The sequence below is a fragment of the Haliotis rufescens genome, unplaced genomic scaffold (genome assembly GCF_023055435.1).
Source record: "Haliotis rufescens isolate VD_foot unplaced genomic scaffold, xgHalRufe1.0.p SCAF_12, whole genome shotgun sequence".
Classification (NCBI taxonomy): Eukaryota; Metazoa; Mollusca; class Gastropoda; order Lepetellida; family Haliotidae; genus Haliotis; species Haliotis rufescens.
Window position 1 is genome coordinate 15,153,375 of NW_025963802.1, and position 25,954 is coordinate 15,179,328.

At 39.7% G+C, this 25,954-nt stretch overlaps 1 protein-coding gene across 2 annotated transcripts; it reads left to right on the forward strand.

Moving 5' to 3' along the window:
* The first annotated feature begins 106 nt into the window (after nucleotides 1–106).
* LOC124146086 (zonadhesin-like) lies at nucleotides 107–25,297 on the forward strand. 2 transcript variants are annotated; one of them, XM_046516161.2, is made up of 15 exons: nucleotides 107–261; nucleotides 1,512–1,574; nucleotides 1,941–2,078; nucleotides 3,053–3,103; nucleotides 5,000–5,140; nucleotides 9,422–9,484; nucleotides 10,361–10,471; nucleotides 11,628–11,765; nucleotides 20,478–20,516; nucleotides 21,125–21,175; nucleotides 21,771–21,881; nucleotides 22,345–22,482; nucleotides 22,968–23,024; nucleotides 23,875–23,992; nucleotides 25,119–25,297. In XM_046516161.2, the coding sequence occupies exons 1-15, from the start codon at nucleotides 222–224 to the stop codon at nucleotides 25,225–25,227; spliced, it is 1,368 nt and encodes a 455-aa protein (XP_046372117.2). In that variant the 5' UTR covers nucleotides 107–221; the 3' UTR covers nucleotides 25,228–25,297. The 2 variants fall into 2 exon arrangements, with proteins under 2 accessions (XP_046372117.2, XP_046372118.2); XM_046516162.2 differs by having other exon boundaries at nucleotides 108–261; nucleotides 5,018–5,140.
* The last annotated feature ends 657 nt before the right edge of the window (nucleotides 25,298–25,954 follow it).

A 25,954-nucleotide genomic window follows, 5' to 3' on the forward strand; every position in this document is an offset into this window, starting at 1 on the left:
GATTATAACAGTTAAGCTGGACTATAGCCTACAATATAATCAAATATATTTCCAATATATTTTCCCAAGTTGCCTCTATATCAATACGCCAACTGCTTTACATTAATTCCAGTCGTTACAGTGCCATGTAGAGGACTAAGCGTTCATAGGCTATAATTGTTGATAAATCTAACGGTACACGCACCAGTCACTGCTGAATGTGCTGTTGAGATAAGGACAAGATGGCGCCCAGACTTGTCATATCGGCACTGCTGGGGATCGGTATGTATTAGTAAATTATCATCAATCTAAGTTGTTAGGAATCTATAATAATATCAATACCACGAAAGAGTCATCTTAATCGCGAAGTTTAAGAATTATGTATGCCAATTAGACGTTCTTAACGATAGTCAGTGTTGACGAAAACGCTAGGGCTCGACAGACAACTAATGCTGTAAGTCTGGTTTATAACGTTTTTGGTTGGCAAAATGGAAGCGGCTGATTTTTTTTATTCATATTGCTGCAAATGGATTTAAATTTATTTTAAACATAATTAATTTAATTTGCCCTATGCCCGGTTAGTCTTTAAAGTTTTTATTATGATAAAAATCACCATGGCGACCTGAATAGATAAGATTACTTATGTAAGCGTCGAAGACAACAGCTCTGTCGGACATAAGAGTTGAATCTACACTGTGTTTTCAATATAGAGCTGAATTTCCTGTATATATTTAACTGCGTTAAATTGCATTTGGAACCGAAAGCACAACTCATCTACATACATGTAGCTCTACATAGAAAACATTGTATGCTTATCTCCATTTTACTATCACAAAGTTGGTATGAGCCCACTGTTTCGAGTGGTTTGCCGATCTGAAGTACCGATAGTGACCTTAAAACAAAGAATGGGGAACATTAATTTTACATAAAAATACTTTTAAACCTCGTAACATAGTTACTCTTGTTGGCAAACATGAATTGGGCACCCCTAAAGAAAACTATGCAAGCCATGCAAGGTCTGAATCTACACACACGTCACTATTACTACGTCAAACCCATTACTGTGACGCAACAGATATAACATCACATTCGGATAATGAAAACCCGGAAATGTCAAAGAGTCTATTTTCAGTATAACTGGAATGCACTGGATTTCTGTCGTGTTTTCCATACAATGTACGTACATATCATTACAGTGAAACACCAGTGTGTCGAACTTTGAATTGTCGAACTAACGGTTGTCTCGAAGTAAGAGCTTGGTCCCTGCGTATTCCATATTTTTTCATCATGTTTCGGTTGTGTCGAACCTCGGATAACTGGAAGTAGTTAATTTTAGGTCTCTTTAACTTAGACAAGACGGTGTTTGAGTGTTTTTCAAAATGCCTCCTGACAATGATTGAGAAATGAGTCGGCAAACACGTTTTGATTGAGTGTTCAGAAGCAAGTACTTTATACACTGGCGGTAGAATAAACTACGACGGTGAAAGCGTTGGGCATGAACATACTGTATGTGACGTTTCTGCCACCACCAGCGTGCATTGCTGTCAGCCACTGTGGCAAACATCATCTGCCGACCGCGTTACAGAAAAGAGTGGGTAAGTAAACACCATCGTCGTCGTCGTTGTTATCATCATCATCATCATCATCATCATCATCATCATCGTCGTCGTCGTCGTCGTCGTCGTTGTTATTATTATTATTATTATTATCGTTGTTGTTGTTGCTGTCGTCGTCATCATCGTCATCATCACCGTTACTATTATTATTATTGTTGTTGTTGTTGTTGTTTTTGTTATTGTTGTTGTTATTAAAGTCCCAAAGGGACAGAGTTGACAGACCAAGCTTCATAATCATTATTCGGACCCATGATCAGGGGCAAAGCGAGTCAGCATAACACAAATTACATACCCCCTCCACAGTAACAAGTGTCTCAGTCTCATCGTGATTACCATGGATTTCAGTGCCAACCGAGAAGCCGCAGGTATGCGGTGACAACGCCCCCAACTGCTATGACTTCAACCTGGACGACATCTGCCACAACCCCGACTACGCCGAGTGGGTCTATGAGAAATGCCGTCAGTCTTGCGGCTTGTGTGATCGTGAGTGTGTATGGCTAGTGGTCAGTAAATGTGCCGGCATACCGGACTATGTGGTCTTTATGCTTGTTATAACATGTTTAGTGGGTAATGGACAAACTGCGCAGTCCTCAATATTCAACTTATACTACTAAAGAGCCTGGAGCACACAAACCCGTGGCTTTTAGTGAGTGGTTAGTTAGCTTCACAACCGCAACGCCTTATGCTAAAATCAGCCGTATCATAGCTTGTCGGTTTAATTAGGAAGCGTTAGCGAGTGAGTAAGTATGGTTTTACGCCGCTTTTAGCAGTATTCCAGCAATATCACGGCGGGGGACACCAGAAATGAGCTTCACACAAAGTGACCATTTGGGGGAATCGAACCCGAGTCTTCGGCGTGACGAGCGACCGCTTTAACCGCTAGGCTAACCGATCGCCCCTTAATGAGAGGAAACCTCAAAATGGCGCATGTACTAGACGTTAACTACAGCGTGAAACCAACCGGCACGGTGTTGATGCTGTAAATCAAGGATCATAATCAACGCCGGGGCGGTCGGGTAGCCTAGCGGTTAAAGCGTTCGCTCGTCACTCCGAAGACCCGGGTTCGATTCCCGACATGGGTACAATATGTGAAGCCCATTTCTGGTGTCCCCCGCCTTGATATTGCTGGAATATTGCTAAAAGCGGCGTAAAACCATACTCACTCACTCATAATCAACGCCAGTCTGATATTCGACCCATGATAACTGTGTCCTGGAACACTAAATGGAACAGCGGTGAACCTTGCGGCTCCCTACACGGCCAGGCCCCCCATGTGTGAGCATGGACACGTTCACCGTCTGCACAGCTACACCACGGGGTCATCTTGCGCTATTCATGCCAAATCGTGACCATCCGACCCTCATGAAATTACACAACGTTGTCATCTCTTTTAGCAAGTAAGATACACTTGGATGTATTGCATCTTTGGGACTAATTTATGTCTGTATTGCTTTCAGTGACACCGGGGCTTGAAACGACGACTACAACTACACCATTTCTCACAACAGGTACTGTTAATGTCGTCGTTTGACTTCCTTGAACTGCTGCAGAAGTCCCAAAGCAAACAGTAGGGCTATCTCTTCATGATGTGTTCAGTAAGGGCAACTAGGCAGTCATCGTAATACATTGCAAGAAGCGTTGCTCTTGTTAAATTCATCCTTGCTTCGTTTATGCTTGAACGCATATACAGATTCCCACATACACATTCATGCGAATTTGTAAATAAATTATTGTGGTGAAGGCTGATTGATAGCAACAACATATCGGTGTTCCCTGTGTGTATGTCTGAGTTTGTCAGCGCCCATGTAACCCTCAGATGTCTCTAACCCGCCCTTTCTACATTCACCCTCTGAACATTCACTTCCAACACATTCACCTCCTGCACTTCCAAGTCCTGCACATTCACGTCCTTAACCTTCACTAGTGCACATTCATCTCCTGCACATTCACTTCATTTACATTCACATGCGTATTCACGTCCTTCCCATTCATATCTGCACATTCAAATCCTGCACATTCACTTCATTTACATTCACTTTCTGCACATTCACTTCCTACACATTCACTTCCTGCACATTCACTTCCTACACATTCACTTCCGACATTCACTTCCTGCACATTCACTTCCTACACATTCACTTTCTGCACATTCACTTCCTGCACATTCACTTCCTACACATTCACTTCCTACACATTCACTTCCTTCACATTCACTTCCTGCACATTTACTTCCTACACATTCACTTCCTGCACATTCACTTCCTACACATTCACTTCCTTCACATTCACTTCCTGCACATTTACTTCATGCACATTCACTTCCTGCACATTCACTTCCTGCACATTTACTTCCTACACATTCACTTCCTTCACATTCACTTCCTTCACATTCACCTCCTCTATATTCACCCCTGCACAATCATCTACTGTATCTTACCCTCCTCTATATTACCCCCCTACACATCCCCTCCTCTACATTCACCTCCTGCACATTTACCTCCTGCATATCCCCTCCTCTATATTCACCCCCCTTTACATTCACCTCCTCTAGATTCACTTCCTGCACATTCACTTCCTACACATTGACTTCATGCACATTCACTTCCTTCACATTCACCTCCTCTATATTCACCTGCACATCCTCCTCCTACTGCAAATTACCCTCCTCTTTATTCACCCCTGCACATTTACCTCCTCTACATTCACCTGCACGTTCACCCCCTGCATATTCACCTCCTCTACATTTCCCTCCTGCACATTCACCTCCTGCATTTTTCCCTCCTCTATATTCACCCCTGCACAATTACCTACTGCACATTACCCTCCTCTATATTCACCCCTGCACAATCACCTACTGCATATTACCCTCCTCTATATTCACCCTTGCACAATCACCTACTGCATATTACCCTCCTCTATATTCACCCCTGCACAATTACCTACTGCACATTACCCTCCTCTATATTCACCCCTGCACATTCACCTCCTGCATTTTCCCTCCTCTATATTCACCCCTGCACAATCACCTACTGCATATTACCCTCCTCTATATTCACCCCTGCACATTCACCTCCTCTATATTCACCTGCACATTTACCCCCTGCATATTCACCTCCTCTATATTCCCCTCCTGCACATTCACCTACTGCATTTTACCCTCCTCTATATTCACCCCTGCAAATTCACCTCCTGCATATTCCCCTCCTCTATATTCACCCCTGCACATTCACCTCCTCTATATTCACCACTCCTCTATATTCCCCTCCTGCACATTCACCTACTGCATTTTACCCTCCTCTATATTCACCCCTGCACATTCACCTCCTGCATATTCCCCTCCTCTATATTCACCCCTGCAAATTTACCTCCTCTATATTCACCACCTTCTCTATATTCCCTTCCTGTACATGACACGGCGCCAGTTACTGAGGTTTGCAGGGACAAGGTTGAGAACTGTGACGAGTACCAGGACGACATGTGCACAAATCCCGACTACCTCGGTTGGGCTCACGAGAATTGTCGAGACTTCTGTGGTTTCTGTGAAGGTAACACGCTATTTGTTTGAACAATCGTTTTTTCGCCGTTGTTTCTCTGTGTTGTTTCGCCCATTGACAATTAAGCGTTAGCTGTCAATGGGCGAATTATCCTGCTATTGAGCGATTGAAATCAATATAAAGAAGCGTTGCTGTCGTTCGCTATTGCCACTCATGGATGGAGTTAAATGTAAAGAGACCCTTTGAATGTCAATGTCAACAACCATTGCGAAAGAGTTTCTTGTATGAGCGGTGGAGGTCAAAGTAAAGCAGGTAACCGGACCTTTACTCTTGCCATTGAGTGATGACGTCAATGTAAAGTAGCGTTGCGACCTTTAGTCATTGATAGATGGATGTCATTGTAAAGGTAGTGCAGAGAACCTTTACTGTTGACATTGAAAGATTGATGTCACTGTAAAGGTAGTGCAGAGAACCTTTACTGTTGACATTGAAAGATGGATGTCATTGTAAAAGTAGTGCAGAGAACCTTTACTCTTGCCACTTAAAGATGAATGTCAGAGTAAAGTAGAGAAAAGAACCTTTATTCTTGCTTTTGAAAGGTGGATGTCAGAGTAAAGTAGTGCAGAGAACCTTTACTCTTGCCACTGAAAGATGGATGTCATTGTAAAAGTAGTGCGGAGAACCTTTACTCTTGCCACTGAAAGATGGATGTCATTGTAATAGTAGTGCATAGAACCTTAACTCTTGACATTGAAAGATTGATGTCATTGTAAAAGTAGTGCAGAGAACATTTACTCTTGACATTGAAAGATGGATGTCAGAGTAAAGTAGAGAAAAGAACCTTTACTCTTGCCATTGAAAGGTGGATGTCATTGTAATAGTAGTGCATAGAACCTTTACTCTTGACATTGAAAGATTGATGTCATTGTAAAAGTAGTGCAGAGAACCTTTACTCTTGACATTGAAAGATGGATGTCAGAGTAAAGTAGAGAAAAGAACCTTTACTCTTGCCATTGAAAGGTGGATGTCAGAGTAAAGTAGTGCAGAGAACCTTTACTCTTGCCATTGAAAGGGGGATGTCATTGTAAAAGTAGTGCATAGAACCTTTACTCTTGCCGATGAAAGATGGATGTCATTGTAAAAGTAGTGCAGAGAACCTTTACTCTTGACATTGAAAGATGGATGTCATTGTAAAGGTAGTGCATAGAACCTTTACTCTTGCCATTGAAAGATGGATGTCATTGTAAAAGTAGTGCATAGAACCTTTACTGTTGACATTGAAAGATGGATGTCATTGTAAAAGTAGTGCAGAGCACCTTAACTGTTGACATTGAAAGATTGATGTCATTGTAAAAGTAGTGCAGAGAACCTTTACTCTTGACATTGAAATATTGATGTCATTGTAAAAGTAGTGCAGAGAACCTTTACTCTTGACATTGAAATATTGATGTCATTGTAAAAGTAGTGCATAGAACCTTTACTGTTGACATTGAAAGATTGATGTCATTGTAAAAGTAGTGCAGAGAACCTTTACTCTTGACATTGAAATATTGATGTCATTGTAAAAGTAGTGCATAGAACCTTTACTGTTGACATTGAAATATTGATGTCATTGTAAAAGTAGTGCATAGAACCTTAACTGTTGACATTGAAAGATTGATGTCATTGTAAAAGTAGTGCAGAGAACCTTTACTCTTGACATTGAAAGATGGATGTCAGAGTAAAGTAGAGAAAAGAACCTTTACTCTTGCCATTGAAAGGTGGATGTCAGAGTAAAGTAGTGCAGAGAACCTTTACTCTTGCCATTGAAAGGGGGATGTCATTGTAAAAGTAGTGCATAGAACCTTTACTCTTGCCGATGAAAGATGGATGTCATTGTAAAAGTAGTACTGAGAACCTTTACTCTTGACATTGAAAGATGGATGTCATTGTAAAAGCAGTGCATAGAACCTTTACTCTTGCCATTGAAAGATGGATGTCATTGTAAAAGTAGTGCATAGAACCTTTACTCTTGACATTGAAAGATAGATGGCAGAGTAAAGTAGTGAAAAGAACCTTTACTGTTGACATTGAAAGATGGATGTCATTGTAAAAGTAGTGCAGAGAACCTTTACTCCTGACATTGAAAGATGGATGTCAGAGTAAAGTAGAGAAAAGAACCTTCACTCTTGCCACTGAAAGATGGATGTCATTGTAAAAGTAGTGCAGAGAACCTTTACTCTTGACATTGAAAGATAGATGTCAGAGTAAAGTAGTGAAAAGAACCTTTACTGTTGACATTGAAAGATGGATGTCATTGTAAAAGTAGTGCAGAGAACCTTTACTTTTGCCATTGAAAGATGGATGTCATTGTAAAAGTAGTGCATAGAACCTTTACTCCTGACATTGAAAGATGGATGTCAGAGTAAAGTAGAGAAAAGAACCTTCACTCTTGCCACTGAAAGATGGATGTCATTGTAAAAGTAGTGCATAGAACCTTTACTCTTGCCATTGAAAGGGGGATGTCATTGTAAAAGTAGTGCATAGAACCTTTTCTCTTGCCACTGAAATGTCAAATGCGCCACGAGCCTTTACTTATATCCCTGACTGATCGAGGTCGATGAAGAGAAACGTGAATTTTTAGTCCTGCCACAGAAGCTATGAAGTACAAAGTAACAAAACGTTTTGACACCGAGTGATGGAAGTCGATGTAAAATAATGTTGCAAACCTTTACGCGTTACACTGAATCACTGTTATCAATGTAAAGAATTAAAGAAGCATTGCGAAATGTTTTGATTATCATGAAATGTTGATGTTAATGTGAAGAAGTGTTTCCGTATTCACTTGAACAATAATTTGCGAACCTTTTCTCTTTATATTGAGCGACAGAAGTCGTTTAACAAAGCGTTGCAAACCTTCACTCTTCATATTGAGTAAGAGAGATCAGCGTATAAAGTGTTTCAAGCGTTCACCCTTCCTAATGGGGGATGGAGTTTAAGGAAAAGCACCGAAGCAAACATTTACCTTTGCACCTCACAGCTCAATGTAACGAAGCATTACCATGTTCAATCTTTACTCTTTCCAATCGATGGATGGAGTTGTGGCGAATCTTTATAATTGCCAGGGAGAATGAGTATCAAGGCATAGAATCGTTGCGAATCTTTTCCCCAGCCATTGAGCAATGTTAAGAAGAGAATTAAGAAGGTCAATGTAATGAACTGTTGGAAACCTAATATCTTTATCATTAAACAATGGAGGTCAATGGATAGGAGCGTTGTGGATCTTTACCCTTTGCATTGAGTGATGAAGATAAATGTAAATAGCGTTGCGAACCTTTTTTCTAATCATTGACAAAATGGAGGTACCTTTATATCTGCTATTGGGATATGAAGGATGTAAGGTCAATTTCAAGAAGCATTGCTGAAATTCAGCGCTGGCTGTAAATGTTTTTTTGGTCATTAAGCGTGTAATATCAATGTAACTAAGAGTGGTGATCCTAAAATCTGATCAGGGAAAGTCGGTTGTCATTGTGGCTAACGTGTATACTTGGCATTGAGCAGTGTCTATGAGTCTCAAGAACCTAGTCATTTTAGCCTGGCAAATGAATTTCTACCGTGAACCTGTAGCTGTCAGTGTGGCAAGCCTCTGGTTTGATATTCTGTGAAGCTATATCTTGAACTTTACCCTTCAGTGTCGAGAGCATTATAATACTGGTAATTATCAGTGGCAATGAGAATAATAAAGATAGTTGCGAAATATTGCTCAGACTATTTAGATGGTTGTCGATAAGCGGAACTTATAATCTGCCTAACAGAGTTCACTGTCAGCGTGATGAACCTTTACGCAGAATAGTGAACATTGACAGTGACGGCCAAAGCTACCTTCAGACCGCCGAACGTTGGCTATCAGTGCGCTATTTTCTCACATTTTAAAGTTGGCAATTATTAAAGGATGGTGTACAAAGTGTCAACGACCTACCCTGAGGCCAATGAACGTTAGAACTCTGTGCTTAAGCCATGTCCTCAAACTTTTGACCATTGACAAGTATTAAGAGGGCTTAGCGAGTTCTCAATTCTGGCCATTGAACGTTTTTGGCAGAGCGACAAGCTATACCCTTATATTTGAGCGTTGGCGATATGTAAAACGAAGTTCAAGAATCTGAACTGTGACAATCAAATTGTGACTGCTAATAGGAAGTCAAACAGACATATATTGTGACTATTAAGCGTTGGACATTAGTGAACTAAACAACTGAGTTATCACTGCTATGATCAGTTTGACAAATGTTTTATCTCTCCAAGATTGAAAATATAACAGGGATCCAACATTTCCTCTATGCCATTTACCTTCAGTGACAACGAAAGCCCCGCCGCTGATGACTACTGCAGCAACAACAACGCGAGATCCCACCGAGAGTATGTACCTTCTGTATCACTGCCAATCGTTATCAGATGACAAAGGAATAAGAAGACACAATATTTCTAAACAATATTCATCAGTTCATCCATAACCTCTATCACTTATTCCAGGTCCTGAGCAGTTTTGTCAAAGGTGAGCGATCTCAAAATTTGAATCAAAAACGTTTCTTAGCATTAACGTCGAAGCAGAGAGACCGAAAGACCAAGAGCTAGGTATCATGAAGGATTCGCTACAATTCGTGACGCCATCACACAGTATAACACCAGGAGTCGCCTCAAGAAGCAGAGATGTTTAATCAGGGACGTCATAGGAAACACCCTGACAGTTCACTGCAGCAAATTATTTTAAAATTGTGTCATAAGATAACCCATAACTACTTGCATGGAAGATTCATTTCAGGGAGGAAAATATGCTAAATATGTGTCCAGAAGAGCAATACTACACGGTTTGTTGTCCAACATTATTTTTCCAAAGTTTCAGGCATAACAGGAGGAATGACTGGGAAGTCCTAGAACGAGAAAATATCCAGTCTCTGCATCAACGCTGGTTGGGGCACAGTCAATGTCCAACAAACCCGACCCTTGCACAACCAAAGCATTGTGTTATGCGAAACTGATACTGTTTCAAGACATGTAAACTTATATTTCACCTCTAAAATTCAATTGTAGACGAAAAAGTCTACAATGGCATTTTTGTGGTGAAATATTAGGCAATCATTCAGAAATATTTTTCAGGAATAACAGGACCCGAAATTAAAGGGGCGGTGCTCGATACATAATTCTTGTACATTTTTCAAATTTATCTGCTATGTACATATATTTGTGAACCTGGTGTATATTGATACTTTCTTAAATATGTATTTTGTACTACAGCTTGCTTCGACAGCCTAGATAACTGTGCTAACTATGACATCAAGACGTCGTGTTGTGGAGCGTACGAGCCCTGGGCCAGAGTAAACTGTGCCAGACACTGCAAGTTCTGTAGTAAGTACGACAATCCAGTTAATGACATCAGGTGTATGGGTCCACGCAATTGGGATACGATGACATGCATCAACCAAGTCAGCGAGCCTGACCAACCGATCCCGTTAGTCGCCTTTTACGACAAGCATGGGTTGCTGAAAACCTATTCTACCCCGGAATTTCACGGGTCGCAAGTTCTGTTGTAAGTACGACACTTCGGCAAGAGAAAAATGTGCCAGACATTGCGGGTTCTGTAGTAAGTACGAGCCCTGGGTTAGAGAAACACAACACGGTGTGTAGTAAGTACAAACCCTAGGCCAGAAAAAAACCGCACGTTATTTAGTAAGTACCGTATTCGACATAATAAGCGCCCATTTTTTTCAGACTGGGTTTCGTCTAAGCGCAAAAGGCCACAGCTAAAAGAATTGTCAATTCGTTGCGTAATGATTTAGGCATATTTCACCCCTATATCATATACATTACAGATGCACATCGGGACTTACAGCATTATACAGGATGATTGAACACACTCAACTGTATCTTGGGTATATTTGTAAATGAAAGACATATATAATTCAAGAATTATTCCTGACGGATTCTTTGACCGAAGTACTCGAAGTCATACGCGCTTTCTGATTGGTTTGTCGTATTTTCGCACATAACATTCATCGATAGGGGGACAAGTCTTCTTGCAGGTTACGGAAAGGGGCGAGTGTTGACGATTGTTTTGGAAACAGCAATAAGATGTTGTCACAGATAGCTCCCGGGCAAGTAGATACGACACAGGTCAGGTCGGAGAAGGCGTCCAAACGTCCTCATCTCGTTCTTATATAGGTACAGCCAACCTTCTAGAAACTGTTACCACGCGAAGCACCTCGAAACGACAACTGTGAGCAAGCTCCCCACAGTGGCGCTCACTACACCGGGCGGGTCATTCGTGACCAACTCATGTTATTCCGGGACAAGCCGAATGCAGGTTAGGGGCGAGTGGTGACGAATGCGGGTGGGTAACAAAGTTTGGACTATACTGAACTCGGGTTTGTTTTGCTGCCACTACCAATCACAAAAACACTGCCTGATAACTTTAACTCAGGATGCGAACCTTCAATCTCTTTATTAGGACGAAGGAGAATTTATCCTGGTAAATTATGTGTAACGGTGATCTCTATGCCTTCAGCTCCTGCAGTGACGCCGACCCCATTGTGCCACGACGTTGACCCCAAGTGTGCCAACTACGGTGATGACCTCTGCACCAACCCTCTTTACGACAATTTCGTCAGGGAAAACTGTGCGGGCACCTGCAAAATTTGTGACCGTAAGAAAATCAATTTGTGATAACTATCAGGGATCAAACACACTAGCAGATGTTAAAAGATCCGTGACATTATTGAACATACGTTGTAGTCAATAATTACAGGGATTACATTTTATTTCAGTAAATAAAAAATATGGTAAAACTTCGATTTGTAAGAATGACATTATAGACCACAATTTTCGCATAACTTTTTTATTTCTGAATAATGTCATTAATAGTTACGTTATTAAACCATTATCATCACGTCATGCTCTTGTTGAGCCAGGAATTCCTTGGCCATTCTGATATTGCATTTTAAACAAGAAAACTGACGCAACTATAAGTTATATGCAAAAATGTTTTTGCCATAATCGAAATATGCATAAATTTAAAAAGCTGCTGTCATCTTCATGTAAACAATTACTTGGAAAACTATGTAAATACCTGTATTACAGCTAACACGTCCCATTTTAATTCTGGAAACCCAAAAGTCCAGAAACTCTACGGTCTTTGCCCAGTCTCGGTTAAAGGTATTTACAAAATTAAACATGCCGTTTTCATGGGAACATACCAAGGAAGAAAAAATGAAAAAAAAATTGTTTAAAAACTCAATATTTAGACTATGTCGCCCATGGGCCTGCCCATGGGCGAAGTCTGGCCCATGGGTAGGCCCATGGGCAGGCCCATGGGCGAGAATATGTTCCTTTACTTAAAACTCATGTTTTTGTTTCGCAAATACATTTAATGTATTCATTCAAGTATCATGACACAAAATTTAATTCATTTTAACTTAATTCAAAGATTTTATAACGATATTGAAATATTTGGCCCATGGGCGAGAAAAAGGTTTGGCCCATGGGCGAGAATATGTTCCTTTACTTAAAACTCATGATTTTGTTTCGCAAATACATTAAATGTATTTATTGAAGTATCATGACACAAAATTTACCTCATTTTAACTTATTTCAACTATTTTATAGCGATATTGAAATATTTCGCCCATGGGTAGGCCCATGGGTAGGCCCATGGGCGAGAATATGTTCCTTTACTTAAAACTCATGTTTTTGTTTCGCAAATACATTTAATGTAGTCATTCAAGTATCATGACACAAAATTTAACTCATTTTAACTTAATTCAACGATTTTATAGCGATTTTGAAATATTTCGCCCATGGGCGAGAAAAGGGTTTGGCCCATGGGCGAGTATATGTTCCTTTACTCAAAACTCATGGTTTTTTTTCGCAAATACATTAAATGTATTTATTCAAGTATCATGACACAAAATTTAACTAATTTTTACTAAATTCAACTATTTTACGGCGTTATTAAAATATTTCACCCATGTTTACGTCAGTCCCTTTCAAGCATCAACTAACTGTTTGCAAAGTATATTGTATCATGTGAAATATACTTAATATTATATCATTACATTACTATTTAAAAAGGGCATTTGGTTGGATGTTTCCTTTAGTTCTACAAATTTCACCTGTTTTACATATTGTAGCGATCTTTAATGAACCCGGCCTTACCTCTCAAAACGTTTTGACAGTTTATCATACGAATTCATGTGCGTGTACTCCAATTCATTGGAGTTATTTTCCACAACATTAAATTTTAGTTAGTTTCTATTTCATTTCCCATTTAATGTCCCGTTGATACATCACACTGGGCAATTACGTGACACCAGGTATGCAATATACAGGTACGCGTGCGCGTATTTTAATGAAAAGAACTGTTCGTCTTTTATTGCATAACGTTTGGCTGAATATCTTACATTCTAACGAAATCTCGAAATAATTATTTAATAACATGCGGTTTCGAACTGACCAGTGGGAATTATGTTTCAATGCGATTGAGGAAAACGTGAGTGAATATTGTGACACTAAAGCAACTTTTAACTGCATTGTCATTTTTGGTATGAAAATGGTAACAGTTCAGAAAAAAAAAAACAGCCTTCTTATGATAATTCTCATTAGTACGTGGTATCTAATTACAGTGTCGGCCTTATTTACAGGTGATTCTACAATACCTGCTCTCGGTCAATTACGATCTACCACACCACGCGTGAATAAACAGTTATGCAGGTGTTGCTGTGGGCAAATACCTAGCCTGAAAATGTTTATTTTTTTTAGGATACATGTTTTACAAATGTTCGTTGATATGTGGATATATTAAGCACAAAGACAAAAAAATGTTTATGAAAGATGAATTAGTGCCTTGATATATTCATCGAGATGTGTATCATCGTTTAATGGGGTCATTCAATAAACGTATGTTTGGAGGAGATATCAAAGGAGCCGCTCAATATACACAGTGTCGTCCGGTGAACTACCACCCTACCCTGTCCATTAGAGTTATGTAATCGGTACACAAATATATTTGATGCGGTGTCAGTGCGGAAGGAGTTTGAATTACGTCCGCCAGTTGTCACAGAAATCCTCAAAGTATAGAAACAATAAACAAGGTCAATCCGTACTAATTACCTAGTGACGCACGTAACAACGACTGTCAATAGGGAAAATGGTGAAAACAAATTGAAATAGATTTTAATAAAACATTACTGTACTACATAACTCGCAAAAGCGGTGCCTAAAATTTTTGACCGTGTTATGTGTGTTGTAAACTGACGAATAGCAAGTAATTGTCATGCTGTACGCATGGTTCCATATACAAATTCAGTTATACAACCGGTATGAAACTGAGAACTGAGATACCAAGTACAACCTGCATTCACACACGGAAGCAATATACTTGTGTGTATGCCCTCTCCTCTAAAAAATGTATCACTAAAGTATTTGCATTGTAATAAATATAGTAATGATAAAACTTGGTAATTTGGTAGGTCTCCGACAGATATGATTTTCAGTTTTTTTCCACCTTTGATTGATACGGATTACGTACCTGTAGTCTAGTCACTGTCTCTAATGTATCTGCTTTTTAGAAATTTCAAATGTCTTGTTATAGCACTGTTCCTAAAATACGGCAGTTTCTTTTATCGGGTATAAATAGTTGATTCGTCTTGTCACGCAGTCATTTTTTACTTGATCGAATGATTTCCACAAAAAATTACGGCAGAGAGTTGTTTTGTATTTTATTATATTTTTAGAAGATTTTAGAAGATGCTTACATCACTGTATCTCAGAACGTAAAACTGATAACATTCAAACATGTAATTAGTACACAGTTAATTGTTACATATAATTTCCTGCATATTCCTTTTTGAACAAAAAGCCTACATGTATACTGATATCGGTGTCCACTGTTAAAAGGGTATTAGTGCAGTCAGCCATGGAGAGACAATAATAAGGTGATTAATTATAGTCTGTTGCAGAATATGCGGTATAAGTGTAGTCATTGATACATATACACATTACACATATACAGATGAAATACACGATATGATGCAGTGCAAGAACAAATTAAGATACGGTTTCTATTAAAAATAATTATACGATTTTGGATTTAATTAGCATGTTTAAATTTTCAGGCCAACACGGCTGAGATACAGCATCGGCATACTCAACTGGAGTTGTTTTCTGCCGGTCGTAAGTTCATTGTTTGACTGAGCACACTCGTGTCGGGGTTGCGATATTTTCTTCTCTTTGTTGGCAGCCTGCCACCGGTCTGAATTTTGAGAAAGGTCTCAGCATGGGACTGTTAATTACTTCTTAATGATGTCTACAAGCTTACAAACTTGTAGATGTTGGGTGCGGTTAGGACCAAACTTTTTCAGCTCAGAGTGTTAGTGGTCCTGGAACCCATAGTGTCAAACAGGTTCTGCACAAAACGTCCATCAGATTCTACTGTTCAGCAACATTGTCACTGAATTTCAGAACTCTGGCATGATATAATAATCAAGGATTTCGAAGGTGAACGAGGGGAAAGGCAGACGCACGTGGATTTACCCTCAGGTTATTATTGTCTGGAGTTCACATTTTGGGGCATTTCATATACTAATTGAACAGAGTTCACCTGCACATGTCCACTTTAGTGATACAGACTGTAACCAAAAATGCAATGAGCCGTAGCTCTTAATCCCTTATAACAACGGTAACAACAACCAGGGTGAGGACACAGTAAGGTTAAACCGTGTCCAACAGACAATCTGAGGTGGCTATCTCCCATCAAGTCAGCTCTGTTTTTAAGCGCATAGTTATGTTTTTACATATTGAAATAAAAGGAATTTAAAAAATGATATTTAACAAACCTACACATTACCAAATACAAAACTGTATAACCCTCTCTAGACTTCGTTCCAATTAACCTGGATCATTCAACTCGCTCGCGAAGGTCGTATGCGACTTTAAAGTGAATACGTCTACAGTGTACAAGTAACTTTTAACTGTATCATATAGACTTATGATAAGCAATTATTTTCGTTCCTAATTCGAATGAGCACATTCTGAGGCTAAATCTGCAAAAGGACAGATAAAATATTTCTTTGTACAATGCAAACGATACAAACGTAGCGGCTGATAATAGAGACAATGATTTAATAATCTGCAATATATCAAGTGTTCTCGTTCAATCTATTGTACATATTGAAGTGATTGTAAAGTTTCAAGGAGTACTAAAATGTTGTGGTATTATGAATGTATTTAGAATATGAATAGCGAAAAACAGTCACCATATCGGATGTACATGTATAACTTGTCTTCCAACACCACGCTTGTGCCGAGGCCCATGGTCATAAAACTAATCGGTCCCATAAAAGGAGCAAATAGTTTCGCAGATACTTCTTGCTATGGTTCACTCACAATTGTCAGACGACCTAATCATCAGTCAGACCAGTCAAGTGTGACCAGCGTACCTGCCTGGTTTTGGCTCCTAATTACTGAACTGCCCAATACTTTCATACTGTGGGCAAAGTAAGCGGCCTCGTTGAGTGATACAGACTAACCAGATTATGATTGTGTTTGTAAGTTGCGTTTAATCTGTGTCGGGTTGCAGTTGTTTTATTAGTCAAGACTAGGGGTAGTTTTTTCAATGAAACCTCTTAGCCGCTGAGTTTGTTTTGCATTCATTTCATTAAATACATTGTTAGGTAGAATAATAACACGTTATATGGATAAAACATCTCCCTAATCTGAGTATAATCTCACATGTACTCTAAGTACCGTACTATATTACTTTGCGGAGACACTGAGTATAATTTTTTAGTTGGCATTGTATGCTGTCTGAATGACTTTACACAAATCCCTGCATTCAATAGACCCGTGAAGATCTTCAACAAACCATTCTTGGCGTAAAAGGACGACAGCGCTTGTCGTAAGAAGCGACTACCGGGATCGGGTGGTCAGGCTCGCTGACTTGGTTGATGCATGTCATCGTATCCCAATTGCGTGGATCGATGCACATGATGTCAATCACTGGATTGTCTGGTCCAGACTCGATTATTTACAGACCGCCGTCATACAACTGAAATATTGCTAAGTGTGGCGTTATACAACTAACAAACAAACAAAACACAAAAAGAGAAAGTGTATGAGTACTAAAACTTGCAATAGATATGCGTACCCTACGTACACACATGTGTCCCATTCGACAGTCTACAACACACGAATAACTGTCAAACAAGTATGGGTACCCTTTCTGTTCAGGCAAGTTATTTAGTTCGATAATTTTGTATTAAAATCCTTTTCAATTTGTTTTCATCCTTTTCCCCTATTCCATGCATGTTTATGTTGCTACATCTTATTGCTCATGTTTCCAAGTATTGTAAAAACACTTTAATGTTTCTCCTTCTTAATCTAACGTTATAACATTTCCGGTCATTGTCATCATCTAATACACAAGAGATGATACCAAGACATATTTTATTCGGTTTTATGGTCTATGCGGTCTTACAATTGATTTTATTAGTCTTTAAATCTTATGTCTAGTAAATATTTTCACAAACAGGGCTGTTAACTGATATAAGGAATGTAACATCCAGTTGAGGACTGAATACGACGTACGTTAGTCTGGTAACGACATTTCTACAATTAATATTTTGAATAAGCCGTTAATACGCCAGTTGTGACAGGGATGATGGTATGGTAGATGTAGCAGACATATTGACAGCCGTTGTTACGCGAGTCACTAGGTTATTAGTACGGCATTGGCCTTGTTGATTGGTACTATACTTTCTGTGGCCACTGGCGGACGTAATTCAAACTCCTTCCACACTGACATCGCACCAAATATATTTGTGTACCGATTACATAACTCTTACTGACAGGGTAGGGTGGTAGTTCACACGAAACGGACGACACTGTGTATATTGAGCGGCTCCTTTGATATCGCCTCACAACATACTTTCAATGAATGACCAATTAAACGATGATACACATCAGGATCGCGGAGAAAATACAAGCTTCGTTCGCGTTGAATATATATATCAAGGCACAAATTCATCTTTCATAAACTTTTTGTGTCTTGGTGCTTAATATATTCACATATCAACGAAAATATGTAATACATGTATCCACAAAAAATATACATGTACAGGCTAGGTATTTGCCCACAGCAACACCTGCATAACTGTTAATTCACGCGTGGTGTGGCAGATTGTAGTTGACCGACAACAAGTATTGTAGAATCACCTGTAAATAAGGCCGACACTGTAATTAGACACAACGTACTAATGAGAATATGAGAATTATCATAAGAAGGCTGTTACGTTTTTCTTAACTATTACCATTTTCATACCAAAAGTGACAATGCAGTTAAAAGTTGCTTTAGTGTCACAATATTCACTCACGTTTTCCTCAATCGCATTGAAACATAATTCCTACTGGTCAGTTCGACACTGCTTGTAATTAAATAATTATTTCGAGATTTCGTTAGAATGTAAGATATTCAGCCAAACGTTATGCAATACAAGACGAATAGTTGCTTTCCATTAAAATACGCGCACGCGTACCTGTCACGTAATTGCACAGTGGGATGTATCAACGGGTCATAAAATGGGAAATGAAATAGAAACTAACTAAAATTTAATGTTGTACACGCACATGAATTCGTATGATAAACTGCCAAAACGTTTTGAGAGATAAGGCCGGGTTCATTAAAGATGTTGGGTGCGGTTAGGACCAAACTTTTTCAGCTCAGAGTGTTAGTGGTCCTGGAACCCATAGTGTCAAACAGGTTCTGCAAAATACGTCAATCAGATTCTACTGTTCAACAGCATTGTCACTGAATTTCAGAACTCTGGCATGATATAATAATCAAGGATTTCGAAGGCAAAACCTTTTCTCGCCCATGGGCGAAATATTTCAATAAATCTGTAAAATAGCTGAATTGAGTAAAATTGTGTTACATTATGTGCCATGAAAATAGTTAGAACACCTGCATGTATTTGCGAAACAAAAACATAAGTTTTAAGTAAAGGAAAATATTCTCGCCCATGGGCCAAACCCTTTTCTCGCCCATGGGCGAAATATTTCAATATCGCTATAAAATCGTTGAATTAAGTTTAAATGAGTTAAATTTTGTGTCATGATACTTAAATAAATACATTTAATGTATTCGCGAAACAAAAACATGAGTTTTAAGTAAAGGAACATATTCTCGCCCATGGGCCTACCCATGGGCCAAACCTTTTTCTCGCCCATGGGCGAAATATTTCAATATCGCTATAAATCGTTGAATTAAGTTAAAATGAGTTAAATTTTGTGTCATGATACTTAAATGAATACATTAAATGTATTTGCGAAACAAAAACATGAGTTTTAAGTAAAGGAACATATTCTCGCCCATGGGCCTGCCCATGGGCCTACCCATGGGCCTACCCATGGGCCAAACCTTTTTCTCGCCCATGGGCGAAATATTTCAATATCGCTATAAAATCGTTGAATTAAGTTAAAATGAGTTAAATTTTGTGTCATGATACTTCAATAAATACATTTAATGTATTTGCGAAACAAAATCATGAGTTTTAAGTACAGGAACATATTCTCGCCCATTGGCCAAACCTTTTTCTCGCCCATGGGCGAAATATTTCAATATCGCTATAAAATCGTTGAATTAAGTTAAAATGAGTTAAATATTGTGTCATGATACTTGAATGAATACATTAAATGTATTTGCGAATCAAAAACATGAGTTTTAAGTAAAGGAACATATTCTCGCCCATGGGCCTGCCCATGGGCCTACCCATGGGCCAGACTTCGCCCATGGGCAGGCCCATGGGCCACACTTCGCCCATGGGCGACATAGTCTAAATATTGAGTTTTTAAACAATTTTTTTTTCATTTTTTCTTCCTTGGTATGTTCCCATGAAAACGGCATGTTTAATTTTGTAAATACCTTTAACCGAGACTGGGCAAAGACCGTAGAGTTTCTGGACTTTTGGGTTTCCAGAATTAAAATGGGACGTGTTAGCTGCTATAAACGAAGACGTTATTATGAAAAGCCTGTAAATCTGTAAATTTGTACCTGACATTACCTTTTTTCATGTACCACACTATTTCAAATGTATGTATTGTATATGGGCCAGTGGCCTTAGTTCAAATAAAAGACTTCTTCTTCTATAGAAAAATTATATATCAACCATATTATGGGTGAGGTCGGAGAAATCACTCGGAAATGTTGATACCGGAAGTAGTCAACTCAACCCTTCAAGGATCGTTGATTTACTTCCGGTATCAAAACATTCGAGCAATTTCTTCATTACGCAAAACTACTAATATTCTCTATGTGCTTGTTTAGGTAGTATATATTGTAAGTTAAACTAATGTATATGACTTTCAGAGCCTGAATACATTCCAACCTGCGCTCAGGGATCGACGGGTGAGTTGAACCCAGTAATATACACGAACATAGGTAGTCAAGGGTGAAATCACGTGTTTGAATATTTAACGTCAACGCCAGAAAATAACCAGTCTAGATTACCCGCCGAGAGAGATTCCATTGGGCGTAAAGGCAACATCTGATGACACCGGGTTTTCGCAAAATGGATAGCCTTGTCCAGGTCTACCGGTACCACCCGCCACTCACTCACTCTGCATTAAATATTGCCGATGTGACGTAAAGCTGTAACTCACTCACACTCACTCACTCTGCATTAAAAGAGAAGCGTAAAACTTTGTTTTTTTGCCTTACGCAAAGAATGGTTTAGTTTTGGTTGGTTTGTTGTTAAACGCCGCACTCAGCAATATTCCAGCTATATGACGGCGGTCTTTAAATAATCAAGTCTGGACCAGACAATCCAGTGATTAATATCATGAGCATCGATCCATGCAATTGGGATCGATGACATGCATCAACCAAGTCAGCGAGCCTGACCACCCGATCCCGTTAGTCGCCTTTTACGACAGGCATAATCGCCTTTTACAGCAAGCATGGGATGCTGAAGACCTATTGTTTTGATTCCCCAAATGCATTCTTTCATGTTTCAGTGACGGCTACGGGCGAAGCAACAACTAGAGTAATCACAACATCGGCACCAGGTATATATATACTGAGGAGCAAATTTTTAAAGAAACTATGCCTCTAAGATAATGTTATCATATGTTTGATTTTCGGTTAAAAATATCTCAAGTTAGCGATATTATATCCCAAAAATAGAATGTACTGGCGCTGAGTAAACACTGAAAGAACACTTCCACATGGTTCTATTTTAAAAATAATAATTTGATTTAAAATTTTAAAAATAATTAAAAAAAGAATTCTTTGACATTTTATCTTTGAAAATCAATACATTTGCTATTTTCGGCACAAATTATTTCAAACATTGTACGGGTCATGTGGTTGCATGATTTCTTACCCCGGCCCAGTCTTCATTGAACCAAATGATTTTTATACAAAATTACCCAGCCACAGATTATTTTTTACAAACTGTTGCAGGAATGAGTGCCGGTTAATAGGATATCATCACATTTAAAAACAGTTCTTTTATTTCTCAATTACATAGATAACAAAGTCGGTATTCTTTCTTTTACGCTTCAATCAAACCCCATATGATCAAACATTGTACACCAGTGCAAACAAACGGGCATGAAATGTAGGGGATCCTGTACACTGTATGTAGACTCACATATGCAGGTGTTTGCGAGGACCTCATCGACTGTGCCGGATATGACATCATGACATCATGCTGTAGCCCGTATGAAGCTTGGGCACGGTTACACTGTCCAAAACACTGCAAGTTTTGTGGTAAGCCACTTCCTGATTTCTTGATTTAATCTAAAAAGCTGTTAAAAAATATATAAACATATTTTTACGAATTTTGCCACTGACAGTGTGTATCATTTCATTTGTTGTCTTGAAAAACAATTAAAATCTCATCGAGATACGGGTGGCCCAGTCGTGGTAATTCGCTGTGTAGAGTTGTGTCGCTTGGAAACGCAAAAAAACCTATGACTCTGGGTTCGAATCCCGGTTCGTCCCGATTATGTTTCTAACTTTGTCATCACTATACCCGTGCTCGTGGGTTTCACCAAAGCTGTAAAACGTCTAAGACCTGCATCACTTCGGACTTTCCTCCCATACTAAGCTGACACGCCGTGATATAACTGTGATACTTTTTAAAAGTGGCGTTAAACCCAACTCTCTCACTTTATTTCATCATAGTAAATATTTATGTCAGTTTGTGTGACCATATTTGTTTCATCCTCAGTTCCCGCTGTTCCTGACATCCCCATCTGCCACGACATCGACCCCCTCTGTAGTCAGTACGGGGCCGACCTCTGCACCAACCCCGACTACGACCGCTTCATACACGAGCACTGCGCGGGCACCTGCAAAGTCTGCGAGAGTGGGTACAGCGACTCATACGCATGGATCCTTAAACATTTGCAATTTTTTGTGTTTTCATGAAAGAATATTTTCAACAAATTATGGTTCAATTATCCAAAAGGGAGAGTATTCTTGCAACAGATATGGAACATACACCACTGGCATTCGGAATTGTATGTTAAATTTTGGTGTTGCTGACGTCTAGGGCCTTCCCTGTAACGTATAAACTCTGCTGTCCACCTTTTACGGTGGTAAGGACATCCTTCCCTAGTGCTGTACACATACCTTCGTGGATGGATTTTGATGTTAAGCCCCCTTTTCTACAAGCACTTGATCACTGCACACTCCTCAACTTTGTCCATTTCAAAAGGTCTCCTTATTTCACAGCTTTGTCACAGCGAAACTATTTGCTCAAATGACTTAAGTAGCTATACCTCTATGACGAAGACCGAAGTATACTTAATAATTACACGTTGCCTAGAATATACCTCTTCTCGTCTTCAGGGCCTGAGGTCTATCCTCCGTGTGCCAACACCACTCTGCCAACAGTGGGCACTGGACGTAAGCTCAAACTTCTATTTTTCACCAAGAGTTGTGTTACATGTCGTAATTAAAGACTCCCTCCGAGTTGTATTTATACAATCATGATGCCACTTTTGATTCTTGATAGTCTGCCCTTCCCAACTGTTTGTGTTTTAATGTATTAAGTGCATTGAGTAATGTCGGTAGTACAAGTGGCCAAAGCGTCATGGGGGGCGGTCGGGTAGCCTAGTGGTTAAAGCGTTTGCTCGTCACACGGAAGACCCGGATTCGAAACCCCGACATGGGTTCAATGTGTGAAGCCCATTTCCCCTGCCCCCTGCCGTAACATTGCTGGAATATTGCTTAAACCGCGTAAAACCATATTCACTCACTCACTCGCTCACCCAAAGAAGTCCCTGTGCAAATATGGTTCTCTTAGGAGCACTAGGAACCTATGGTTGTGGGTTCGAATATCTGTTCGCCACGATTATGTTTCTAGGTTTGTCAGCATCATACCTATGCTTGTGGGTTTCACCGAAGTGGTAAACGTCCGAGACCTGCATCACGTCGGGTTTGATCCTCCCACATCAAACTGACACGCGATAGAACTGGAATACTAGAGAAAGTATTTCCAATGAAATAGTGTATCATTTCTGATGCTTTACAGTTCAAGTCAGTTCATATGTATGCTGAACAAAAAAGGGTCAGGGGTCATAATTATTTTATGTAGTGAAAAATGAGCACACAATTCAAACTTGTTTTCTTCAGTATATATTCACGTAGTAGGACGCTACTCTTGAAGTTGCCGTGAAACTGCTTAAAGTGGTGTAAAATCCCACGCACAAACTTACTCACTCATCTATTGTGCTGTTTGATCTTCCTGTGTCAGAGTGCTACATGGACGGCACGTACTACCCCCAGGATAGCTCGTGGGACACCATCGACTGCAATCAACACTGTCGATGCGTCAACGGCCTCACAAACGACATCCACTGTGACCCCATCGTGTTTGTATACCGCTGATTGTGTCTAGTTCTACTTCAGTATGGCTGTAGGCACGGGTGGCTAATTCGTCTATGTGCAGAGTTGCGTTCCTTGGGAGTACCAGAAACCTATGATAATGGGTTCGAAACCCAGATTCGCCCATATTATGTTAAAAGGTTGTCAGCACTATACCCGTGTTCGTGGATGTCACCAATGTGGTGAGGTAGCCTAGTGGTTAAAACGTTTGCTCGTCACGTCAAAGACCCGGGTTCAATTCTCCATATGGGTACAATGTGTGGAGCCCATTTCTGGTGCCCTCGTCGAGATATTCTGGATTATTGAAAAAAAGCGGCGTAAAACCATACTCACTCAGTAAAGTGGTAAACGTCTAATACATCACTTCAGGCTTTTCGACCACACCAAGGTGACACGCCGTGATATAACTGAGATACTGTTCAAAGCGACGTTAAAACCAACTCATTCGCTTCCGGCAATATGTCCAATCGGACATTAGCACAGTATGTCACACATCAGCATTGTGTAAACGATATCTGCAATCTCATTAAAATCAGATCTTAGTTTTCGCTGCCGCTAAACAAAGATCTGAGGACATCCCATTACGGATCACGCCAGAACGACCTTTCGCGAATTTTGACCGACCAATGAAATAACTGACAAGAAATCGACATTAGCCAATCAGAAGGCAGCTTTCTCGAGCTTTACGACACTTCTTTCAAACTGGCGACTACGCATCGAAACATATTTTGACGTATTCTCGATTTAGAAAATTAAAACTGATAAGAAGAACATTCTGCAATGGTTTATAGCTGGCCTGGATTGTATGGATATAATCATAAAACCCGTAAGTGTTGTTCGGAATACCCCGTGTTAAATATTTCGTGGTTGCGTGATTAGTAAACACATTCCGACTGTCACTTTCATGATCTGGTAAGCGACGCTCTGATTGGTTGGATGAAAGGTCGTTCTGACGTGACCCTTATTGGGATGTCCTCAGATCTTTGTTTAGCATAGCGAGAACTAAGATCTGATTTTAATGAGATTGACGATATCTGGTGAACACGATTTTCCCGAGTGAATAAATTTGCCCATGAATCTATGTTTAGGGTAATCCGTCTCCTTGTGTTGCAGGTGCCCCTCCCCCGTGCCCAACTGTGACCTAGTGCACATCCCCGGACACTGCTGTCCACTACTCCACAACTGTAAACCCCACGTGGGAGGATTTCAAATGGTGGGATAACGTCCAGACATGACGAGAAACACCCGGGCAGAATGTCCTGTTCAGAAATAAATACATACAGATAATATTATCCAAGAAACGTTTGCTTTTCATTGGGACTGCTCTTCTCTTGATGCGACTGGGTGCACATCATATCACACAAGTAATTTTGTGTAAAAATGTATTGCTTCAATGAAGACTGGAGTAAGAAATTTGCAATATATTTGCAATTTGCCAATAATATGGCATCATTTAAGTATGAACTGGACAGTTGTCTTTTCAAATAGATCATTTTACATTTTTTTCTACTTCACATCTATCAATCAGCTCCCTCAGAAAATGTTGGAAATTTCGTTGTATTTTAAGAACCTTATACTTCTGAATAAGAAACTTTTAAAATAGCAAAATCATATCGAAAGCATCATCAGTCATAGCATTTTCACTGCATACATGTACTTCATTGGAAGTAGTTCCGTGCACGTGAGACAACACAAGCGCGACAGTTGTGAACTGTTCAAATAGTGTCCTTTTGTTATTGCCTTCAAATACACATTGTTACACATTGTAACAACCATATTCACATCAACTGGAGACCCGTGAAGATCCGTGGTAGAATAGGTCTTCAGGAACCCATGTTTGCCGTAAAAGACGACTATGCTTGTCGTAAGAGGCGACTAACGGGACCGGGTGGTCAGGCTCGCTGACTTGGTTCATGCATGTCATCGTATCCCATTTGCGTGGGTCGAAG